Source organism: Sphaerodactylus townsendi, linkage group LG16 (genome assembly GCF_021028975.2).
Source record: "Sphaerodactylus townsendi isolate TG3544 linkage group LG16, MPM_Stown_v2.3, whole genome shotgun sequence".
Lineage (NCBI taxonomy): Eukaryota > Metazoa > Chordata > Lepidosauria > Squamata > Sphaerodactylidae > Sphaerodactylus > Sphaerodactylus townsendi.
In genome coordinates, this window is record NC_059440.1 from 27954461 (window position 1) to 27977249 (window position 22789).

The window sequence follows — 22789 nt, forward strand, 5'->3', positions numbered from 1 at the left end:
TTATCAATATTGTTAATACTATTGTTTTATTAATGTATTTCTGTAGGGCTGTCATTTTCCCGTGGTGGTAAAACCGGGAGAGACTTGCAGAAACCTCCTAGGATATCCTTTGTGTGTGTGTGTGTGTGTGTGTGTGTGTGTGTGTGTGTGTGTGTCTGTGTCTGTGTGTGTGAGTGAGGGGGAAGCTTTTAATTAACCCCACAGGAATGGGCCACAATGGAGCAACACCAGATCTCCCGTCTAAAAACAGCCTCACAGATTGCTTTTCCCTTCGGGCTTTTGAGGTCAAGGATACGGCTCCATGACAGGCCACAGTTTGCTAGCAGAAGCCACTGCTGAATGACAATATGAACCACTCATATTTCTTAGTTCTCAAACCAATTCTATTGTTGTAAACCCTACAACAACCACCTTGTAAGGTAGGTTGAACATGACAGTTCTCCTATCACAGATGGCAAAGTGGCTGGGCATAAGCGTGGTTTGTCTAAAGCAGGGGTAGGGAACCTGCGGCTCTCCAGATGTTCAGGAACTACAATTCCCATCAGCCTTTGTCAGCATGGCCAATTGGCCATGCTGGTAAGAAACTGATAGAGATAGTTCTGAAACCTTCAGTCACTTTCAACTTGGGTGTTTAGGACAGAGACAAAAGTTACAATGGGGATTATCCTGATCCACTTCTTCAGTGGATCTTATTGCCATAAATCTGTTCTTAGCCACTGTGTTAAATTCAATTCTTGGCATCTCCACTGTAAGGATCTCACAAAGCAGTCCCAATCCTGCGACCCTGGAGAGGCCCGGCCAGTCAGAGCATACAATACTGAATTAGGTGGAGAAGAGGGACTGACTCAGTAGGCAGTAGCTCCACAAGCTCCTCCCATCCAGGCAGCCCATTGGTCAACCCTGACCTGGAAGGCCTATAAAAGCTTCCAGGCCATGTATAGACAACAGTCCATTTCAACATGGCTTATGGGCTAGGCTAGAGTCATTGTTCGGGATGTGTTTGGACGGGTGTATGTATGTGTGTCCTTGCTCTAGATCCAGCCAGCCTAATAACCCTCCTGGGGCCCGACCTCTGAACAATACTTGGTACCTTGAAGTCTTCATCGATCAAGAAATCGCAGCCGATCAGATCAAAGTAGCCCAGCTTGCACTCCAGTTTGGACTTGACCGTCAGGAAACACTGCAGCATGATCTCCTTCATTCTCTTCTGAAAGACGAGTGACAGAGGCACGTGAGGAGGACAGTCCCAGAAAACCAGAAAGCCAAAGCCTCTGAGGCCTCATATCGCCATCACAACAAACAATGTGGTCTCGAATACCTGAGCGGGATTATGGACGTGACCCAATTTGGCTCCAGTGGTCACCTTAGGAATGGTATTGGGAGAAGGCTGATGCGGATAGGGCCTCCAACTTTGGCCTCCACGTTTACTTGCTTGGCAGTGGTGGAGGCCTTGCAGTGTGGAACAAGGGCCTCTGGTGGCCTCAGCGGTTGCCTTGGCAATGATGGAGAGCAAGTCACCCGGGCAGGCCTCAAATTTGGCCTCAACAGTTGCCTTGGCAATGGTGGAGGAGGCAGTGCGGAACAGGCCTCAAATTTACAGCCTCAGCAGTTAGTCTTGGCAGTAGTGGAGGAGAGCAGTGTGGAACAGACTCAAATTTAACCTCAGTGGAGCCACTTAAATGGGTGGAGGGAGAGGCAGTCTTGAACAGGCCTCTCAAGTGGCCTCAGCGGTTGTCTTGGCAATGGTGGAGGAGGCAGTGTGGAACAGGCCTCAAATTTAGCCTCAGTGGACACCTTAGCAATGATGGAGGAGGCAGTGCGGAACAGGCCTCAAATTTGGCCTCAACGGTTGCCTTGGCAATGGTGGAGGAGGCAGTGCGGAACAGGCCTCAAATTTGGCCTCAGCGGTTGTCTTGGCAATGGTGGAGGAGGCAGTGTGGAACAGGCCTCAAATTTAGCCTCAGTGGACACCTTAGCAATGGTGGAGGAGGCAGTGCGGAACAGGCCTCAAATTTGGCCTCAGCGGTCACCTTGTAAAACAGGAAACAGATCTGATGGGGCCCCAGCCACCCTGTTATGGGGATCCTTGTACTGTTTTGGTGATCTTGTCCACAAAAGGGTATCGCACAGGTGCAGAAAAGGGCAACCAAAATGGCTGACAGGGCTGAAGCGCCTTCTGAGGCAAATCAAACAGGCGTGGCGATTTCCTACTTAGGAAATGGATGAGTACGGAATAGGACGAACGATGCTAAATTCTGCATGTAAAGTACTGAAGTCTCCAAAATACTGGAAAGATAGGGGAGAGATAGGAGATTTTCTTTCTCCCTCTTCCACCATACTAGAACAGAAGGGGACACCCAATGAAGTGGACATTCAGTAGATTCAGGGGAGAGAAAAAGAAAAGACTTCTTCACACAATGCAATATTAACCTATGGAACTCACTCAGAGGTGGGATCCAGCAGGTTCTCACTGGTTCCCGAGGGTAGGTTACTAATTATTTGTGTGTGCCGAGAGGGGGTTATTAATTGGTGATTTTGCCACATAATTTTTGCCTTAGTTATGCCCTCCTCTCACAGTAGCACGCAGAACTTGAAGCAGTTTAGCAGGAGGTGCACCGGCGTGTGTGGCAGCCTGCGCCTGCGTGCATTCATTTCCCACCCAAGGACCGGCGCAGCGGCTATGTCCTTGCCACAGCCCCGCCCCATGAATGCCCCGCCCCCGGAATGCCCCGCCACGCCCCCGTCGTTCCACGCCCAGCCCCATTGGTGCTACGCCACAGTTTGAATCCCACCACCATGGGAACCGGTTACTAAAATTTTTGGATCCCACCACTGAACTCACTGCCTCAGAAGTAGTGACAATGGTTGCCTAAACAAATTTATGTGGGAGAGATCAATCGACGGCCGTTCACCCTGACGGCTAAATTCTTGGAAGCAGCTTGCCTTCAAATACTGATCACGGCAGCAGAGGGGGAACAAATAATAGCAGAAGAGCAGGGTTTCTGGGTCTTCAACATTGGGCTAAGGGGGGATAGCAGGGAGACGCTTTGGGGCCTGTGTACCCCCTTGTGAGCCATCCAGCACATCTGGGTGGCCGCTGTGGGGAACACCTCGCAAAGCCATTTTTCTGATCCTGTTGGGTGCGTCTTATGTCCACAACAAACAGCACAGAGGGGGGGGACTCACAGTGAAGTTATTGAAGACCCAGTCTTTGGGGAGCCCTTTGGCGTGCCGGAAACGCTCGTTGACGTAGGTGTTGAAGCGGTCCATCAGCCACACGGTCTCCTCTTTGACATGGCTGCTGTAGGCGGGGATGCCTGCTTCTTCTGCATTACTGGCGGATAAAATGGCCGAAGAAAAGGCCGCGATTAAGGGACAGACATTTGAAAGGCAGACTACTTGGAGGGGTTGTGGCTCAGTGGCAAAGCATCAGCTGGGTATGCGGAAGGCAGAGGCATATCTAGGGAAAAATATGGCCCAGTGCAAAATCGTGAGCTTTCTGGGGGGGGGCCCGCTCCGTATGGGCGGCCACCCTCCCCCACCATGACCAAACAAATTTTTTTGCACCAGGTCTTGAAATCAGTGTTTGAACCCGGGGGGGGGGGGGGGGAGGAGGAGGGAGATTTTCCACCCCCACGTGACTAAATGGCCGCAGCCTGGGGATATTTGACCCCATAAGATCCCCTGGGCAGTATACCCCTGGCAGAAAGTCCCCCATTCAAGCCCTGACATTTCCTGTTAAAACAGACCAGTAGTAGGTGAAGAAAAAGAAAAGAAGTTTGGATTTATACCCCACTTTCTCTCATGTTAAGGAGTCTCAAAGCGGCTTACAAAGTTTTTTCCCTTCCTCTCCCTGCATCAGACAGTTTGTGAGGTAGGTGGAACTGAGAGAGTTCAGAGAATGACTTCTGAGAATGGGAGAATAGTTTTTTCTCTCCCTTTTTTGCTTCTGCAATCGGTGTAGATTACCACTAAGAAAGATTAGAGATGACTTTGAATTTCTCATCCTGGCTGTTCAGACTCCAACAATGCAATCCTAACGCTGAATCCAGTCTAATCCCATTCAAATTATTTAGGCATGATGCTTTATTTTCAGTCTAGTTCCTGTTTCCCTTGCACTGAATTTTCCCTGCAAAACGTAGCCTTTCCCAATATTATTTGTGTGTTAATAAATCAACATTCCATGTTTACTGTAGGCGTAAGGGAGCACCCAGCTTGTTGGGGTTAAAGTATAGATGACTGGGGAAGGCGACGGCAAACCATCTCGTAAACAAAGTCGGCCTAGTAAACGGCGTGCTGTGACGTCAGTAATGAACCAGTGCTTACACAGGGGGCTGTCTTTATTTTTACCTAAAAAAACTTATGCTACATCTATAAATTACACGTATAAACAATATGGCAATAAAAAGAAACGGGAAAAACAGAGCACCCAAACCGTCAAAAGTGTATATAATAAGAAATTCAGTGGGGAATAATTACTCACTCTTGTATCTCATAGCAACCTGCCCCCTTCTCCGGGGTGGCTGATGAAAGCCAACCAGTGGGGGGGAGGCAGAGGCATTTGGGGTCTGTCTATACACTAGGGACTCCACCCCCTGCAGTATGTAGAAAAATATGATCTTGTAAATTAATCATCAGAATCAGAGGGGTAATAAAATGGTTTTCACGAGGAATCAATATACCCCCAAAGGGCCAGAATGTTGAAAGTTGAAAGCTGAAAGAGGAAGATGGTAGGAGGGACAAAAATTCAGCTTTCTCAAACCCAAGAGGTTATAGTATTCTGGAGGAGGGACACTGGGGGAGGAAGAAACTTCTACCCTCCCCTATAAATAATTCCTTTAAGGCTTGTCCTCGTGAGCCATCAAACGGCTGTTGGAGCGGAAGCGGACAAAAACAGAATAGGCTGCAATTCGTGGGTGGGGGCTTTGGTGGGGCCACCTGCTCAGGTGTCGCTTTGCCCCGCCCACTCCCGACAAATCCGCTGGAAACCGAGTTGCTGCTAAGGTCGCACCTGCTCTTCATTTGATGTCCTTTGTGGCAACAGGTTTCACTGGGCACCTGAGCCACCCTGGGTCCCGCCTGCAGAGCTGAGCAAACAACCCTGTCGTCAGAAAAACAAGATCCCTCTTGCCCCCGGCATGAATTGCTGGGAGACAATAACCATCTGGGAGGGACCGGTTATGAGAACACGCACGTCAGCTGTCCCCCCCCCCTTGGTGGGCAGGAGCAAATGTGCCGTTTTGTTTCTTTTTGAGTATACGTTCCTTTCTATTTTCCCAACAGTTACGGTTCCTTCGTTTTTCTGTTTGGTTTTCTAGCTCCATTGGCATCATGTATATATGTGCCATACAGATTTCACATGCAGTTGACATAGTATTTCACACAACGGGCACTGTTTGTAACCAGGACAACGCACCACATAACTTCATGGAGGTACAAGCAACCGGGAAAGGGGGTGGTTTTATGGGAAAGCTGGAATGGGGTAACAGTACAAACTTAGAGGATCATATGTCCAGTTCACTCAATAGGGAAACAAAATTGAAATAGGGAGTTTGAGGCTGAAAGAGCAAGGGTGAGAAATTCAAAACCATTATAGATTGTTGACCGAGGCACTAGAGCAGTGGTTCTCAACGTGGGGGTCGGGACCCCTTTGGGGGTCGAACGACCCTTTCCCAGGGGTCGCCTAAGACTCTCCGCATCAGTGTTCTCCATCTGTAAAATGGATAAATGTTAGGGTTGGGGGTCACCACAACATGAGGAACTGTATTGAAGGGTCACGGCATTAGGAAGGTTGAGAACCACTACACTAGAGGCAACTTGGTGTGGCCCAGCCATAGCAAGCGTCTCGGGTCTAATCCCTCCTCAGCACAATATGTCTCAGACTGAGGGAGACACAACATAAAACAACGCCTGGGACGTTGTAATGTATCAGTGTAGTATTCGTGCAGATCCCAGCAGGGCTGCCTTTTGAATCAACAGATGTAGATTTTTATCAGTTTGAAGGTGTTTCAAGTCCTGCCCTAGCGTTTTTGGAATGGTGCCCAGGATGCCGATTACCACTGGGACCTCAGCTGGTTTGATACTACTACTACTACTACTACTACTACTACTACTACTACTACTACTACTACTACTACTAAGTAGTAGTAGTAGTAGTAGTGGTGGTAGTAGTGGTGGTGGTGGTGGTGGTGGTGGTGGTGGTGGTAGTAGTGGTGGTAGTAGTGGTGGTGGTAGTGGTGGTGGTGGTGGTGGTGGTGGTAGTAGTGGTGGTAGTGGTGGTAGTGGTGGTGGTGGTGGTGGTGGTGGTGGTGGTAGTAGTAGTAGTAGTAGTAGTAGTGAAATCAGTTGTAATTCTGGAAGAATTACAACCCCGCCAGGAAAGGGATTATTTTTACGGTGTGGATTATTTTTAAACTTCTCATCTAACACATCATATAATAGGACAACTCTGGCGAAATATAATAGGACAACAGCTGCCCCAAAGACCCCCACGCTCGTAATAAGGCCGAAACCTCGCCTTGCTAAAGTGATGCACATGCCAAGAAGCAATTGATGTAATCAGGTGACCTCTTTCAACTCACCTGGTTGGTCAGGTGAGAAGTGAGGTCATTTGACGCCGGATCATAATTGAGGCACGTGAGGCGGACGTACCCGTGGCCGAAGAACAGCATGTACGGCACCGTGCAGGCGATGAGCAGGTAAGACCGGACGTCGAACTTCTTTCCCACGAGCAGGAGCGGCCTATCAATATACCTGGGGGTTGAGAGCATCCATGGGAAATGTGAATGGGGTAACAAAAGCCTTGGAGCATTCATATCGTGCTGTCACAAAGCAAATAAATGGATCCCTGCCCTGAGGAGAATACAGTCGATGGCTGGTTCACCCACATCTGCAGAAAATGTGCTGAACCCCTTCAGACTGCAAGGAGTGGATTCCAGCTCTGCATAGTCCTCGGCACAAACAGCTCCCTGCAAATAGAAAACTAACCCAGTTTCAACATTCTCCTTGTGCTGGTTTTCTATATGCAGAGTATTATTTTAGCAAAAGAGCAGGTTTCAAACAATTAGTTTATTGTTACGGCCTTTAGGCCAGCCAGGAGGTTTCAAGCAGCGTTCCTCCCTATGGAACCTGAAATAGTGCCAGTTGCATAACTTTAGAGAACAGCAAACTCTGGGCTTTTTAATATGGGGGTTCAGGTTTAGAGAAATGGGTTGCCAGGAGGGACTCGAGTGAAAAAAGGTTGGAAACTGAGCCTTGCGGGGAGAGGGAGGGATGCAAATCCAATAAATAAAATGAATAAACTACTGAGTTAGCAGGTGGCTCCTTATTTGATGGATTGCCTTTGTCTAGCCTGGGCCTCGCGTGTGCATGAATGTGTTTTGAACGCAGTCGTCACGAGACTATAAATAGCAGTGAATAGCTCTGGACGGGCAAGGCACCAGCTCTCCATCCTAAATCCCAGCTGCGATTCCTGTTTGGGTCCCCTCCTCTCTCACGGGCTGGCTTGAGATAGAGGCGGCGGATGCAGCTGTTAGGAACGTCCTCAACGGGGGTGTTAGGAGCTTATTCCAATTGCACGGCGCAAAGCTTTGGTGGCTGCCTCAGTCCCTTTGAAGGTCTCTTTAGTTTTCCAGACAGAAAGAAATCTCTGATCTCTGTCTCTCCCCGCCCCTCTCTTTCTCCTCCCTCTCTACCTGTCCAAATGCTAATGATCTGTCTGAAAGTAAATGAAATTGAGGATGGGGGGAGAAAGCAAAACCCAGAAGGATCCTTGATCAGATGCTGCAGGAGATCCTGAAAGTGCACAAACTGTGCTGCAGGCAGTAGAACAAATTAAATAATGGAAGCCTCCGGTGAGCCCAAAGGATTCACCCAGGGAGGAGGTTCCCTGTCATGTCTCTGTGTGATTTATTACTTTAGATGGGCCCTCTGCCAGTCAGATGGGAACAGGGTAGGTCCACCACAATCTTGCATCTTTGGAGAATTCCAGTGCAGAAAAAGGGCAGAATGATCTTCTCCGAGAGGAGATTGCTCGTTGTGTGTCTGAATGAGTTGCTGCTCTGGGAATGCCTCTTTCCTCTCAGGTCAATGAGTCAGGCAGAACCATATGCAGTGGAATCTACCTGATGATACAGATCAGTGTCCCTGGACAAAATGGCGGCTTTGAAGGGTGGACTGTATGGTCATATACTCTGCTGCGGTCCCTTGCTCCTCCAAACCCGACCTTCCACAGGATTCACCCCCAAACCTCCAGGGATTTCCAAACCCAGAGTCGGCAGCCATGCTTGGGATTCAATTTCCCATTTGCTCGGGAACGAGCGTGCATCCCTCGCGGATACCGGGTCGATGCAACACAGCTTTGCATACCGCCAGATTCTCTCTCTACCTTTGCACAATCCTCGGTTGGGGGATTCTGTAGGGCAGTTTCTTATACATCGGATCTTCCTCAATGGCTTGCAGCCTGAGTTGCAAATGTTTGACCTCCTCCTGGCTTTTCAGGAGGAAAATCCCTCGGCCTTGGTTCGAGCCAGTTGGCTTGCAGATCCAAATTTGGGGTTCTGTGACGAGAAAGAAAAAGAGGAGGGGCACGGATGTGTAATTTCGGTAGAAAGTCGCCCTTAGATTTGTCTCGACGTGCTATTCACTATTTTTTTCCTTTAGGTCAAACTTTGGTAACAGTTGATGGAGGGGTGGTAAATAGACCCTGGTTCACATGAACGCTGCTTTTGCAGAGCTGGAACTAGGGTTGCCAACTCTGGGTTGGGAAAGACCTGGAGATTTGGGGACTAGAGCCTAGGGACGGGGCTGACAACACATGGGCCCTCTGGGCAGTTTCCCAGGGATCCCATGAACATAGTGGGCCCATGCTAATCTATGTATCTTGTAACTTGCTGTCAAGAAATAAATGCTATGCCAGGGGCGTACCACCCAGGGGGACATATGGGGTCAAATGTCCCCGGGCTGCGGCCATTTAGACACATGGGGGCAGAAAATCACCCACACACCCCTCCTCTTTCCCCCTAGATCCATACACTGACTTCAAGACCTGGTGCAAAAAAACATTGTTTGGTTGTGGGAGGAGGAGGGTGGCCACCCATATGGGGGAGGGGGGCAGAAAACTCAGATTTTGCACTGGGCTACATTTTCTCTAGATACGCCTCTGTACTATGCTATACTAAACTATTAATATTAATATTTGTTGCTGGAAAATGCATATTTAGCATATGTATTTCACTAAAGATAATGAACAATATTAATGCTAATTTTTATGTTAACCATGGACACTGTCTGCAGCCACACGTGCATGTATGTGTACGTATCTCACGCGCTACACAACGTAAAAACATATATGTTAACGTTACTTCAACCCACTTGTCAGTTAATAGCAACGAGACTGGTTCAAACATTTGTGTTGAATCATCTCCACTGTACAGCATGTTTTAAAATGTTTAAACTCTGGTTTTGTTAGACGTATCAATAAATATATGTTTAATTTCATCGACCGTTTGCATTTTTATTCCTGTGAATGGCTGTGTAGGTAGGGATCTCAGCGCACTGATTTGTCCGGGGAGAACACATTCAAATTCAAAGCTCAGACTGCTCACCTGAGTAGGTTTCAAAGAAGAGTTCTTTCTCATCTTTGACGTCCAGGCGGAAAGTCTCAGGGAAAAAATCCTCCATTTTCAACAGCCTACAAAAACCCAAGATAACCATGGGTTCAGACATGGATATTCCATAAACTAGTAATCCCATCATTCTTGCAACCATTCCGCCATTTTTAAAACAAGAATTCTCGAATCAAGGAAGTAATATTTGTGTAATCTGATGTCTTTCTGCTTTTTTCTCATTGCACTAAGGGCTCTTCTAGTGGGTTTTTTATTTTTTGCATGTATTTTGGTCCCTCTTGTGGTCACTTTGCTATTGCAGTGTTGTCGCTCTGGCATATTTTCTTGCCATTTTAAAGTGCGGGGAAATATGCTGGAGATTCAGCAATGTAATATTGAAGTGACCACTAGAGGGAGCAAAACACATGCAGAAAAGAAAAAAGAAACCACTGAAACAATATGGGCCAACAAGTGGTGAAAATGGGAATGTGAGAGAGCCCTAAGTCTACACCAAGCAGAGAAAAGCAGGTCAAAATCACACTAAATAAAATAAATAGTGGTTAAGAGTGGTGGACTCTAACCTGGAGAACCAGGTTTGATGCCCCACTCCTCCACATGACTTGTGGACTCTTATCTAGTGGATTTGTTTCTCTGCTCCTCCACATGAAGCCGGCTGGGTGACCTTGGGCCAATCCCAGTTCTCTCAGAACTCTCTCAGCCCCACTAACCTCACAAGGTGTCTGTCATGGGAAGAGGAAGGGAAAGGAGCTTGTAAGCCGCTTTTAGACTCCCTATAGGAGAGAAAAGTGGGGTATAAATCCAAACTCTTCTACTTCTTTTCACCTTGTGGGCAAAACACATGAAATCCGATTCTGCAACTCCTGCCTGGCTTCAAGATTTCGGTATGCGTTGTCCACAGGATAAAAGCGTATCTTAGCACCCTGAGGACTAGGAACTGCAGTCAGCAGAGGCCAACTTACTGGAGATCCCTGGCCCCTCAATGACGCGGCTGGCCTCTACTCGGACCAGGGCCTTTACGGCACTGGCACCGGCCTGGTGGAACACTCTACCACCAGCTATCCGGGCCCTGCGGGACCTTGGAGAATTCCGCAGGGCCTGTAAAACCGAATGGTTCCACCGGGCCTTCGGAGAGTCCAGCCGCTGATGGTGCCCATGCCCGTGCCCGTATCCCCCTCTGCTTATAAGGGTCTTTAACACTTGTAACTCCATTTAGTTCTTTTCTCGAGGGCTGTTTCTGTGTTTATATGTGGGGTTGTGGGCTACTGTTTTAGAATGTAACTGTTTTAAATTGTTATTTTATGATGTTTTATACTGTTCACCGCCCTGAGCCCTGTTGGGATAGGGCGGTATATTAAATCTAATAAATAAATAAATAAACGAACGAACGAACGAACGAACGAACGAACGAACGAACGAACGAACGAACGAACGAACGAACGAACGAACGAACGAATAAATAAATAAATAAATAAATAAAACTTGATCTCTTTCTTCTCGAACGTGGTGGCGCTCTTAGAAACAGAGTTCTGTAGCCGTTGCTGTAGAATTCCGTGGCTTTACAAACTTGTGTGATCCCCAACAGCCACCATGTGCAATAAGTGAAAATTGAAATCGGATCTATACAATTAAAAAAAACGGGAGCTTGAAAAGGAAGGCTTACTTTGCATTCCTGGAGATCTTCCTGATCACCCGCTCATACTCCCGGAGGTTCACCAAAAGACCAATTTTTGTGGTGAGAAGTTTGTTGTTCGGGATCTGATAAAGCAGCTGTTCCCCTGGAGCACCGCAATCCGGTGGAAGAGGAAGCAATGGTCAATAAACATATGGAACTCCATTGTCCCCAGACACAGTAACAGCCTGGGGTTGCCACCTCTGGGTTGGGAAATACCTGGAGATTTTGTGGGACGAGCTGGGAGAAGGCAGAGTTTGGGGAGGGGAGGGATCTGAGCAAGGCACAATGCCATAGAGTTGCATCGCCAAAGCAGCTGTTTTCTGCAGGAAAACCAGTCGCTGTCTTGTGGAGGTTGATTGTATTATCGGGAAATCTCCAGGCCCTACCTGGAGGTTGACTACTCTACTAAAATGGTAGTGGCCAAATTCATATAAGACAGGCTGTTAGCCATAATGACTGGATGGAACGTCCATGTTTGGAGGCAGTGCACCTTGGGTGACTAGCCCCTGCTTTTGGAGATTGGTTTTCCAGGGGTAAACAACAGAGGACAATTGTTGGGGGTTTTGCTGGGGTTAAGGCACGGTGCAGACTTTGTTGGGCATGCAGCTTGATGCTGGGAGGATCAAATTTGCATGTTGAAAGTCCCAGCTTCAGATTCAGTTAAAGGAGCTTGGGACTGTTACAGAGAAAGGAATATCCCTGCCTGAGACCCAGAGGTGTATCTAGGGGAAATGTAGCCCGGTGCAAAATCTGAGTGTTCCCCACCCCGCTCCCGCCCCCACCCCCACCCCCAAATGGGCGTGCTGTTCCTCCCACCACGACTGGGGTCAACTTTTCCCGTTCAGGCCGAAGTCAGTGTATGGACCTGGGGGGAAGGAGGAGGGGTGTGGGGTGATTTTCTGTCCCCCCCACCTGACTAAATGGCCACAGCCTGGGGACATTTGACCCCATATGTTCCCCTAGGTCCGTGGTGGTGAACCTTTGGCCCTTCAGATGTTATGGACTACAATTCCCATCAGCCCCTTCCAGCATGGCCAATTGGCCATCCTGGCAGGGGCTGATGGGAATTGTAGTCCATAACATCTGGAGGGCCAAAGGTTCGCCACCACTGCCCTAGGTGATACGCCCCTGCTGAGACCCAAGAACGTTTCTTCCGGTCAGAGTAGATGATTCTGGAATCAATGGGCCCCGTGGTCTGACTTGACAGAAGTCAGTTCTCCTCCGCTGGCTCTTCACCCTATCCCTCTTAGACCCCCGCTTACCTTCCCTGAAGTTGTAATAGGTGTCTCGAAATTTGATCTCGCACCACTTTAGGATGTAATCCTCCCTGCGGTTGTCACAGATCCGTTGCCACCCTTTGGTCTTGCAGTAGAGATTCACTCTGCGCCAAAAAGGGGGGTGAGGACTTTATATGTTTGGAGGAATAGTCCAAGTATCCTTATAGAGTTACCAACTCTAGGTTGTCAAATTCCTGAAGATTTGGGGGTGGGGGGAAGCCTAGGGAGAGGGAGGTCTGGGGAGAGAAAAGGATCTCAGTCGGGGTTGCCTATTTATAGCTTCTCCTAAATAAATGCTGCTAAAACACTGCAAAAAAAAAAGGAGCTGTGATGTACATACAATTGCATGACGATTCTTTTTATGTGTGGTGTTTCACTGATGAACACTTGCTGACCTGTGCCTTGATAAAACAGCCCACACAAAACAAATGCAGAGACAACTGTATGTAGAATCCCAACAAAGACACGATTGCTGAGTTAGGAGGGGGAGGGAATATGCAAATGAGCGGAAGGAACAGCAAACGGTAGAACATTCATGGGACTCTGTACAAAACTTGGAGCTGGGTAACGTAATTTGGAGTCAGTTACCAGAGCAATGGAGGATTCCAGATATATTGGCTGGAAACCAGACCTGGTGATTACAGACTCCAAAATCAAAGAATGGGGAGACTTTGGGAGGCATTTGCACCCCCTGATGGGGAAAAGGGGCCCTTAGAGGGAATAAGGGTAATTCCCCTTCTAACCACCCTTACATGTCAACCCCATTTGTTCCCCCGATGTAGAAGAATGGCCCCGATCCGGGAGCTTCCTCTGGCTTCTTTTCCTCTGGTGGGTTCATTCGTGGCGATGCTTTCAGGATGGATTTGTTCCCTTTGGACTGGATTTCGTTCATCAGCTCCCCTTCGGCTAAGTTAGGAAAACCTGATATGGAAAGGAAGGGATGTACTTAGGGAACCCTCCAGCAAAAAGAGAGAGAGAGAAATGTCTTTGCTCCGAGAAGCACAGTCTAAAATCCCACATATATGCAGAAGATAAAAGGTGAGACTAAAGGATCGAATTTTGTTTCAGTCAGCTATATGTATCTAGGTTATGTTTTATTTGTGGGGAGGGAAGATCAGTGGGGTGGAAGTTGCCACACTGTCAGACTGGGTCTTGGGATATCTGATTTAAAGCCCCACTCAGTCACAAAAACCACTCATTGCAATCCTAAGTCTATTCACACCTGTCTATTGAAATCAAGAGTGTTGGAAGGATAAAACTTGATGCAGGATTGCATTGCCAATGCTAATACAGGAAGTGACATACGGTTGCTCTAGGAATTGCCAGGATCTCTAGGGTAAAACCATAGAGTTTTCAGAAATTCCTAGAGCTCCCATATGCCACTTTTGGTTTTGCCCAGAAAGTGACATAGCAGCGCAGATGATGTTTGTTTGTTTGTTTGTTCCTCCTGTAATTTTTGGATTGGTGGTGGACAAGTATGGCTGCCGGCAGGCGTCCTGACAGTTCTATTCTCTCTTTGTGGCTAACATACTTTACAGGGTTGTTGTAAAGATAACAGGAGAGGAGAATCATGTCATGGTTCCAAGCTCCCAGGAGTTTGCAAAAAGATCACTAATTTAGCGATTGTTGAAAAACCCAAATGAACTTAAGTCGTTTTGGGGGAGAGACTGTCCGTCACAAGTCAGTTATAAGGGTTAACTTTGTATTTAAACCAGTTGTTGAGGTCACTGTTTATGACCTGGTCTATTGATTAGCCATTGGTCAGTCAGATCACTTTTGCTTACATGCTAGTGAGCACGTACACCAGAAGTGATAAAGTTAACTCTGTTTCTTTGTTTGAGCAGACGCCATGGGAAATTACACTGGGATACATGAAGTAATAAGATGTAACCAAATGTACAGTAATGTACATACGTAACAGGAAAGAAAGGATTTCTTATTTTATCTCCATGTAACCCTCCCTTATAGCTAGTAAACTCATTTATACAAAAAGCAAGTGAGAATCTGTCTCTTCTGTTCCACTCTCCTAATATAAATATCCCAACAGAGACCTGTGCAAAGTTCTTCCCCAACACGCTATTTGCAACCTCCTAAAGCTGTTATATTTGTGCTGTATGACAAATTCCATAGATAAATAAATCCACACTTTGCAGATCTTATCTGGTTCTGGACAAGCAGACGAAAGTCTGTCTGGAGGAGCAGACGGATCCATGCCCTGCCTTCTCTGTCTCATTCTGCCACCAGATGTTCACAAGTCCTCCCAAAGCTTATTGAGTTTCACAGAGCATACAAGGAGGGCAATTCAACTCTCCCGAGGCCAAGAAATAGAAGCAGGCCAATTAATTAGGGGGGAAAGACTTACAGCAACAACCGGACCCCCAGGGATGAGTAACAACCTCCTCACCTGCTCAGTCAGGTTAGTAGCTAATTGGCTCTGGGTTCGGTTACCTGTTATACACCCCTGAGCTCTAAGACTGAGGGTCTGTGCTAGGGTGTTACACACTTAGTTTTTAAAGAGGTGAAATCTCTTTCCCTGCTCTGTGTCCTAGTTTGTGGAGCAGCAGAAAACAAGCTTGCTCCCTTTTCAACGTGACATCCCTTCCAATATTTAAAGACAGCTATCATGTCACCCCAAGATTCCAAGAGTCACATTTCCCCCCCCCCCCCCGGTATCGTGTTTCCTAGAGTGGCCGTCCAGAGCCCCCCAAAACGCCATGCATGAAGGGAGTAGCCCTCCCAGCTGTTTGCTGTTTCCATTTGCCTCTAACAAAGACAAGTTCAGTTTTCCTTTCTTCACCCCCTCTGCAAAACTGGACACGCTTTCCTGGGAACGAAGCCCCACAGATCCCTTCTGAGTAATCACGCCTGGGATTGTGCTGCTAAAGATGGAGGCTCTCCCTTTGCATTCGGGGACACTAAAATACAACAGGTGAGGAAAACAGCTCATGTCTGCCCTACAGGAGCCAGGAAGAAGTAAGGAGAGGTGCATTAAGACCTAGTGAGCATTCTCTGCTGCCCAGGTAGGACAGCTGAAAGGAACCAATGGCGAGGCTGGAGAAAGGTGGGGGGTGGAGCTTGGGCAGGTATAAAACCAGGATGCTGATTAGCAGGGTGGAAATGCTAACAGGGGCTGGGTGCTTGTGGGTGTTTGTTGGGATTTTGCTAGTGCCTGCCACAATTCAGTTACTAAGGGGTTAACCGTCTGCATGTAAACAAGTTGCTGAGGTCACTGTTTTGTGACCCAGTCTATTGATTAGCTATTGTTCAGTAAATCGCCATTGCTTACATGTTAGCAAGCACGTACACCAGAGGTTATAAAGCTAGCCCTGTTTCTTTGTTTGAACACAACACACGTTCAAAGCCACAAGACTAGATAAATAGCCACAGGATGTAGTACTAGATTGTGACTACTACTGTAAATATGTAACAGAGCAGTATAGCATTTGTTGTTTTTATTCCATGTAACCCTTCCTTTAAGCTAGTAAACTATTTTTACACAAAAAGCAACCCAAAAGTATCTCTGGCTATCTTTCTTTCCCGGCTCCTGCATCTCTGCTGTTAAGTATCTCTACTGAATATCTAACTAACAGTGTTTGTGGGGCGGGGGTGGCAGCTAGCAAATGGGGCCCAAGGGTGCTGCACACCCAGGACTCTTGGCAAATGATTCTCTTTCCCCTTTTTATTTCTCGGGGGTGTTTTGGGGCTTCAGAGACCATTACGCAGAGTACTGAGGGCCACCATGACCCCAACCTTAGCACCAGCCAGAAAAGGGAAGGTAGAGGTAGATTATTGTCTGAGATGGGGGCCCAAATCTTAAAACGGACCCTTGAACTATCAGTATCTTGGCCAGCCTCGCCTGGTCCACGGGGTTGCCCCGTTTCCCAGCAAGGCTTTCGAGAACCTGACTCGAGAGTTAACTCACAGAAGTTGACGTCACCTTGATGCCAGGCAGATGTTTCTTGGGCTTTTTGCTATCTATGAGCGGATGGACCAATCAGGACGTTTCCCTGAAAACGTTCCGAAATGCTGGTCGCTTCTAACAAGCGGCATTATCTCCTGGCTGCACTCCTAGCTTTAAAAAGCTCCCTGCTTAAAATGTGATAAGGACGAACCCGCCAGGCGTGGGAGGGAGGAACAGATATCTACAGCTGAGAGATTTGGAGGGGTGTGGTTTTAAGTTGCTGGCTGCAGATTAGGAAATGTTTGGAGACAACTTGGCCACCCTATTGTGAACCTCTTAGCTAGTTTTCAGGGAGCTACAATGGGGTGGGGGCGGGGATTCAGAAGCCATTCTAGATATCATGATGGGCCCCCTACAATTTGAGCCCTAGGAAAGTACAAAATGTCTTGGATGTAAAAAAAAAAAACAGGTTCCACATGCTCTCCAGCTTGAAACATGTCCTCGATACACATCCACTATTATTAACTTGGCTGCTTTGGAACCCTGTCTTTCATCTCCATGAATCCTAGTTGTTGCTCAGGGTTCTAGTGCCATGCTGGAAGGGGCTGATGGGAATTGTAGTCCATAACATCTGGAGTGCCAAAGCTTTGCCACCATGGCTCTAGTCTGCCTTCTCCCATGGAGCACAGAGTTATTTTCGTCCACAACCCAGCTTAAGAAGTGCCCTCCCCGCTTAACAGGTGGGGGTGTTTGGTTCCCCTAGCTGAGTCGCGCCTTTCCACTGTCCCTCGGTGAACCTCACCTGCTTCAAGGTGTAGTGAGTTCCACTGGAAGCCTAAACGGAGGGCGGCGGCTTTCCCACGGCTTTCTAAAGATCTTTCATCGATCCATCCTAGAAGCCAGAGCACTTTGATAAGAGCGGGTCTGCGTCTTTTCCCCCAGTAGCGTCACAGAGAGCAGAGCAGGGAACAGGGAGTGAAGAAGAAGAAGAGTAGAAGAATTTGCATTTGTATTCCACCTTTCTCTCCTGTAAGGAGACTCAAGGTGGTTTACAAGCTCCTTTCCCTTCCCCTCCCCACAACAGACACCTTGTGAGGTAAGAAGAAGAAGAGTTTGGATTTATATCCCCCCTTTCTCTCCTGCAGGAGACTCAAAGGGGCTTACAATCTCCTTGCCCTTCCCCCCTCACAACAAACACCCTGTGAGGTAGGTGGGGCTGAGAGAGCTCCGAGAAGCTGTGACTAGCCCAAGGTCACCCAGCTGGCGTGTGTGGGAGTGCACAGGCTAATCTGAATTCCCCAGATAAGCCTCCACAGCTCAGGCGGCAGAGTGGGGAAGCAAACCTGGTTCCTCCAGATTAGATACACGAGGTCTTAACCTCCTACGCCACTGCTGCTCCCAAGAGGGGCTGAGAGAGGAGCTGAGAGAATTCTGAAGAACTGTGACTAGTCCAGCAGGAATGTAGGAGTGTGGAAACACATCTGGTTCACTAGATAAGTGGAGGAGTGGGGAATCAAACCTGGTTCTTCAAATTAGAATCCACCTGCTCTTAACCACTACACCACGCTGGCTCTCATACTGCATAGTCACGTTCCTGGAACGTGGCTAACCTTTGTGCAAAAAAGGCCTCCAACCCAGGGTTGAGTGGGACAAACCTTTTCGAGAGGAGCCAGTGGCTCAATGGTTGAGTATCTGCTTGGCATGCACAAGGTCACATGTTCAGTCCCTGGTATCTCCAGTGAAATAATCTGGCGGCGGCGGTGGCGGCGGGGGGTTATGAAAAAGCCCTCACCTGAGACTAGAGAGCTGCTGCCAGCCAGAGTAGGCAATATTTGCCTTGATGGATTCAGGTTCTGATTCGGTGTAAGGCAGCCCCAAGTGTGTCCAATCCCTGGCTTTAAAAGCACCAGGCGGTGGGTGATGGAAAAGACCTCAGCCCGAGACCCTGGAGAGCAGCTGCCCGCCTGAGTAGACGATACCATGCTTAGTGGACCGACGGCCTGATTAAGCCAAAGGCAGCTTCATGTGTTCACGTCTGACGGAACAGGGTTCTGAGCAGGCGCAGTGGGGCACGGTGCAACTCAACTCAAGGTCGTTTCGATAGCTGCCTGCTCTAGTGGGGCAAGGGCGTACCACCATGGGGGACGGATGGGGTCAAATGTCCCCGGGCTGCGGTCATTTAGTCAACCCCTCTTCCTTCCCGCCCCGAGTCCATGCGCTGACTTCAAGACCTGGTGCAAAAAAAGTTGTTTGGTTGTGGTGGGGGAGGGCGGCCACCCATACGGGGGGGGGTGGGGGAGAAAACTCAGATTGTGGACCGGCCGACATGTTCCCTAGATACACCTCTGAGCAGGGGCCTGTAGCACTTCATTCCCCCCTTGCTGCTGGGCTTATTAATTAATGCTGGCTCTTGAGAGGAGAATCGCCTGACCGGGACCAGAGTTCCCGCACACCTCTCATTAGCGCTTTCGAGAACCTCTCGCTGCCTAATTAAGAAATATTTCCCGCAGTCGAGAGCCAGGCCGTGCCTTCTAATGCGAGCCGGCTGGCGGCGAAGGAGAAGAAAGGTTTTGCAATCTTGAAAGGGAGAAAGAAAGAGAAGCCGTCTCTTTGCCGCCGGACTGTTCCTCCTTTTTTCTCTCTCTCCCCTTGATGAGCAGTTAGGATAAAAGGTGAAGCTCGGGGTTTGGCTCGGACAGGGACCCCCCCCCCTCCCCAGCCAGGCCCTGGTGTAGGAGACCGGCTAACCTGAGAAGCAAGTTGGTCTTCGGAGGACTAAGAAGGGCGGAAAGCAAAAAAGCCTTTTCTTGCAGATCTGTTGTGTCAGGGGAGTTGGTGGTGAATCTTCCCGCTTTGAAGCCATGGGTCCTCTAGAAGCTGCCCGGCTCAGCTCATAATGGGGCGGCTGTGATGTCAGCCCCAGGAGCCTCGCTAAGGTTACCAGCCACCCTGAGCTCTGCCCCAGACGGTGGACTGCCCAGCCCTGGTGGGGACAAGATAGGATTGCCCGCTCCAGGTTGGGAAATACCTGGAGGTTTGGAGGTGGAGCCTAAGGAGGGTGGGGTTTGTGAAGGGGAGGGGCTTCGATGGGGCATAGCGCCATCAAGTCCACCTTCCGGCCATTTTCTCCAGGGGAAATGATCTCTCTTGCCTGGAAACAAGTTGTCATCTCCAGCCGGCACCTGGAGATTGGAAGCCCGAGAAACAGAAGCAGGGATGGAATCGTTTGGAAGTGCGAAGGGGCACAGAAAAGTTCCGGGCCCCATGGCAGGAAGGGAGGAGGTGGACCCTGACACTACTGCTAGAGGGACAAGGGCCTTTCCTCAGAGGCGTATCTAGAAGAAGAAGAAGAAGAAGAGTTTGGATTTATATCCCCCCTTTCTCTCCTGCAGGAGACTCAAAGGGGCTGACAATCTCCTTTCCCTTCCTCTCCCCACAACAGACACCCTGTGAGGTGGGTGGGGCTGAGAGAGCTCAGAAGAGTTGTGACTAGCCCAAGGTCACCCAGCTGGCGTGTGTGGGAGTGTACAGGCTAATCTAGGGAAAATGTAGCCCAGTGCAACATCTGAGTTTTCCGTCCCTCCCCATGGGCGGCCGCCCTCCCCTACCACGACCAACAACATTTTTTGCACCAGCTCTTGAACTTAGTGGGGGGAAGGAGGAGGGGTGTGGGGGAAATTTCCACCCCCATGTGACTAAATGGCCACAGCCCAGGGACAATTGACCCCATATGTCCCCATGGGTGGTACGCCCCTGCCTTTCCTATCTTGAACTATCAGTGATGCATCCAGGATCTTACAAGTTAAGCAGAAGTACCCAAAATAAAGACAGGCCACAAGGAGCTCACAGAGTGAAGTTATAAAAAATGAGTCATGGATAGGATGAAATGGGGGGGGGGGGTCATTAGGACTGATCTACCACAAAATTATGAACAAGTTCCTTATAACTTTTCCGTCAGAACAGACGTTTGGTCCAAAAATAAAAGATGCTGGAGAAAGAAGATGTTCCCAGGTCTGCTGGAAAAACCCCAAGTCTATCTTAAAATCATGCACCGAACGTGTTTTGCAGACTGAATGAGAGTAGGTGGTTCTGGGTGCGAGAGAGAGCCCAGAGTGCTCCAACAGCAGAGATGAGTGGGTGCTCCCTCTTTCATTTCCATTTTTTTGTCGAGAGTTTAAGCCATTCAGTTTTTCGCTGATGGTTTTGCAGAGACGTTTGCGTCGTGGTTCCCGGTCGTACGGTTTTTCATAGGGCGAGTTAGACGCTATTTATACATGCAGGACACACCCCTGAACCACACGGGCTGCTTCCGCTGCCCGTGAGAATGCCATGTCATTTGGAAACACTTCATCCTGCCAGGAAGAACACCCAGCGGTAATCCCGGGCAGTGGTGGGATTCAGCCGGTTCGCACCACTTCGGCAGACCCGGATGTTAAAACGGTGCTTGTAAACAACCAGTTGTTAAATTATTTGAATCCCACCACTGATCTCGGGCCCCGATAAGGCGGGGCCCCTTGTGAAGTCGAGACACACTCCCGTCTCGGCCTGATGCACGGAGACTCGTAATTGCCAACACAAGGAGCAGATCAAAGCAGACCAGCCCCCAGGATTCTTCCCTTTCAAGATTAAAGGTGAACTTCCTCTGCCCGCTGCACATTTTCTGACGCACTTGATTTAAGCCTCAGCCTTCCCGGGCCTCTCCCCCTCCAACCCTTTATGTTTGGAATCGGGCTTCCCTTTCCCGGTGCTCAATTATTAGAACAGTTCCCTTTTTTTGCTTGCAGTCTATCCAAAGCATTAATTTGGGCTTAAATCAGCAGCTGCTGCAATGGGGGATCGCTCGCCAGTCTGGCTTTTATCCTCTCCTGGGAGGTGGGGAACACGCATCTACTTCAGAGGCTGAACTCTGTCCAGTGAGAATCGAGGGCCCTTTTACGTGTCCGTTCGGCTGGCTTGTCTGCTGGGACTGGAGACTGCTGAATTGACCCCAGCTTTGGCCAAAAACAGATTTACACACCCTTCTTAAGGCCACTAAAGTCAATGCATTTGGAACAGGGGTTGCTGACCAGAGGCATATCTAGGGCAAATGTAGCTTTAAAAAGGGCTTGGGCAGATTTATGGAGGAGAAGTCGATCTATGGCTACCAATCTTGATCCTCCTTGATCTCAGATTGCAAATGCCTTAGCAGACCAGGTGCTCAGGAGCAGCAGCAGCAGCAGAAGGCCCTTGCTTTCACCTCCTGCCTGTGAGCTCCCAAAGGCACCTGGTGGGCCACTGCGAGTAGCAGCGTGCTGGACTAGATGGACTCTGGTCTGATCCAGCTGGCTTGTTCTTATGTTCTTATGTAGCCCGGTGCTAAATCTGAGTTTTCCAGACACCCCCGCCCCCCGTTGGTGGCCACCCTCCACCACCACAACCAAACAACATTTTTTTTGCACCAGGTCATCTCAAAGTCACCATCACATTATAGAGCATTCCCCCAACTCACAGATCTGAACACAGCAATGGCCCATGCCACAGGGGTGTGATTTTCCGCCCCCTCCTTGTGATTAAATGGCCACAGCCCGGGGTAATTTGACCCGTACGTCCCCCTGGGCGGTACGCCCCTGTTGCTGGCATGGTGCCGACACTTGCTGATTTCACGCTTAGTGAATGCTTGGGGTGGTGTCATGATTTTGTGCTGTTTCTCCAAGCTCCATGCAGGGAGCCTGTTTATTATCGCTAAGCTGGATAGTATTTTATTGTTCCAACCACTAAACTTTTGCAGAATCAAGCAGCTGCTTGGGCTCAGCCTGAGCTAGTTGGGGACCCCTGGGAGGAGGACTCAGATGGAGAGGAGGGGACAGTTTTGGTTCCAGACCCACAGGCACCGCCTGTAAATACAGAGCCTGACCAGTCATTGGTCCCTGCAGGACCAGATCCAGAGGCTCCGGCAGGGCATGCAGGCAGGGGATTCACAGCCAGGCCCAAGCTCTGAGGTTCCCCAGCCAGGTGTAGCTCTGAGGGTCTTTAGCCTCTTCACAATGAGCCAGAAGGGACTCTGCCAGTTCCGTCACACACACACACCCCACACCCCGTCTCCAGAGGCTTAGGAGCCACACAGGAGGAAACTACTTGCTAGGTTACAGCAGAAGAGACGCAGTAGCAGATTAGCAGCCATGGGGCAAGATTACTTGGATGCTGAGTCCTTACAGGAGCCAGACTAACCCAGCTGCAAGAGGATATTGCACTTGGGAATAGGAACCTGGCTATAAAAGAGAGGTTGCAGCTGAACTATCCTGTGGCAGCAATGTTGTTTTTGCAGGTCGCTGTT

General features: G+C 49.0%; 1 protein-coding gene across 1 annotated transcript in view; it reads right to left on the minus strand.

The window, feature by feature from the left end:
- The window catches only part of TTLL10 (tubulin tyrosine ligase like 10), a 69879-nt gene that overhangs the window by 5623 nt on the left and 41467 nt on the right, over positions 1 to 22789 (minus strand). The window contains 8 exon segments of the mRNA XM_048519327.1: positions 1091 to 1207; positions 3187 to 3287; positions 6536 to 6753; positions 8387 to 8558; positions 9606 to 9691; positions 11287 to 11401; positions 12561 to 12679; positions 13328 to 13496. Coding sequence (XP_048375284.1) covers positions 1091 to 1207; positions 3187 to 3287; positions 6536 to 6753; positions 8387 to 8558; positions 9606 to 9691; positions 11287 to 11401; positions 12561 to 12679; positions 13328 to 13496 — 1097 coding nt within the window.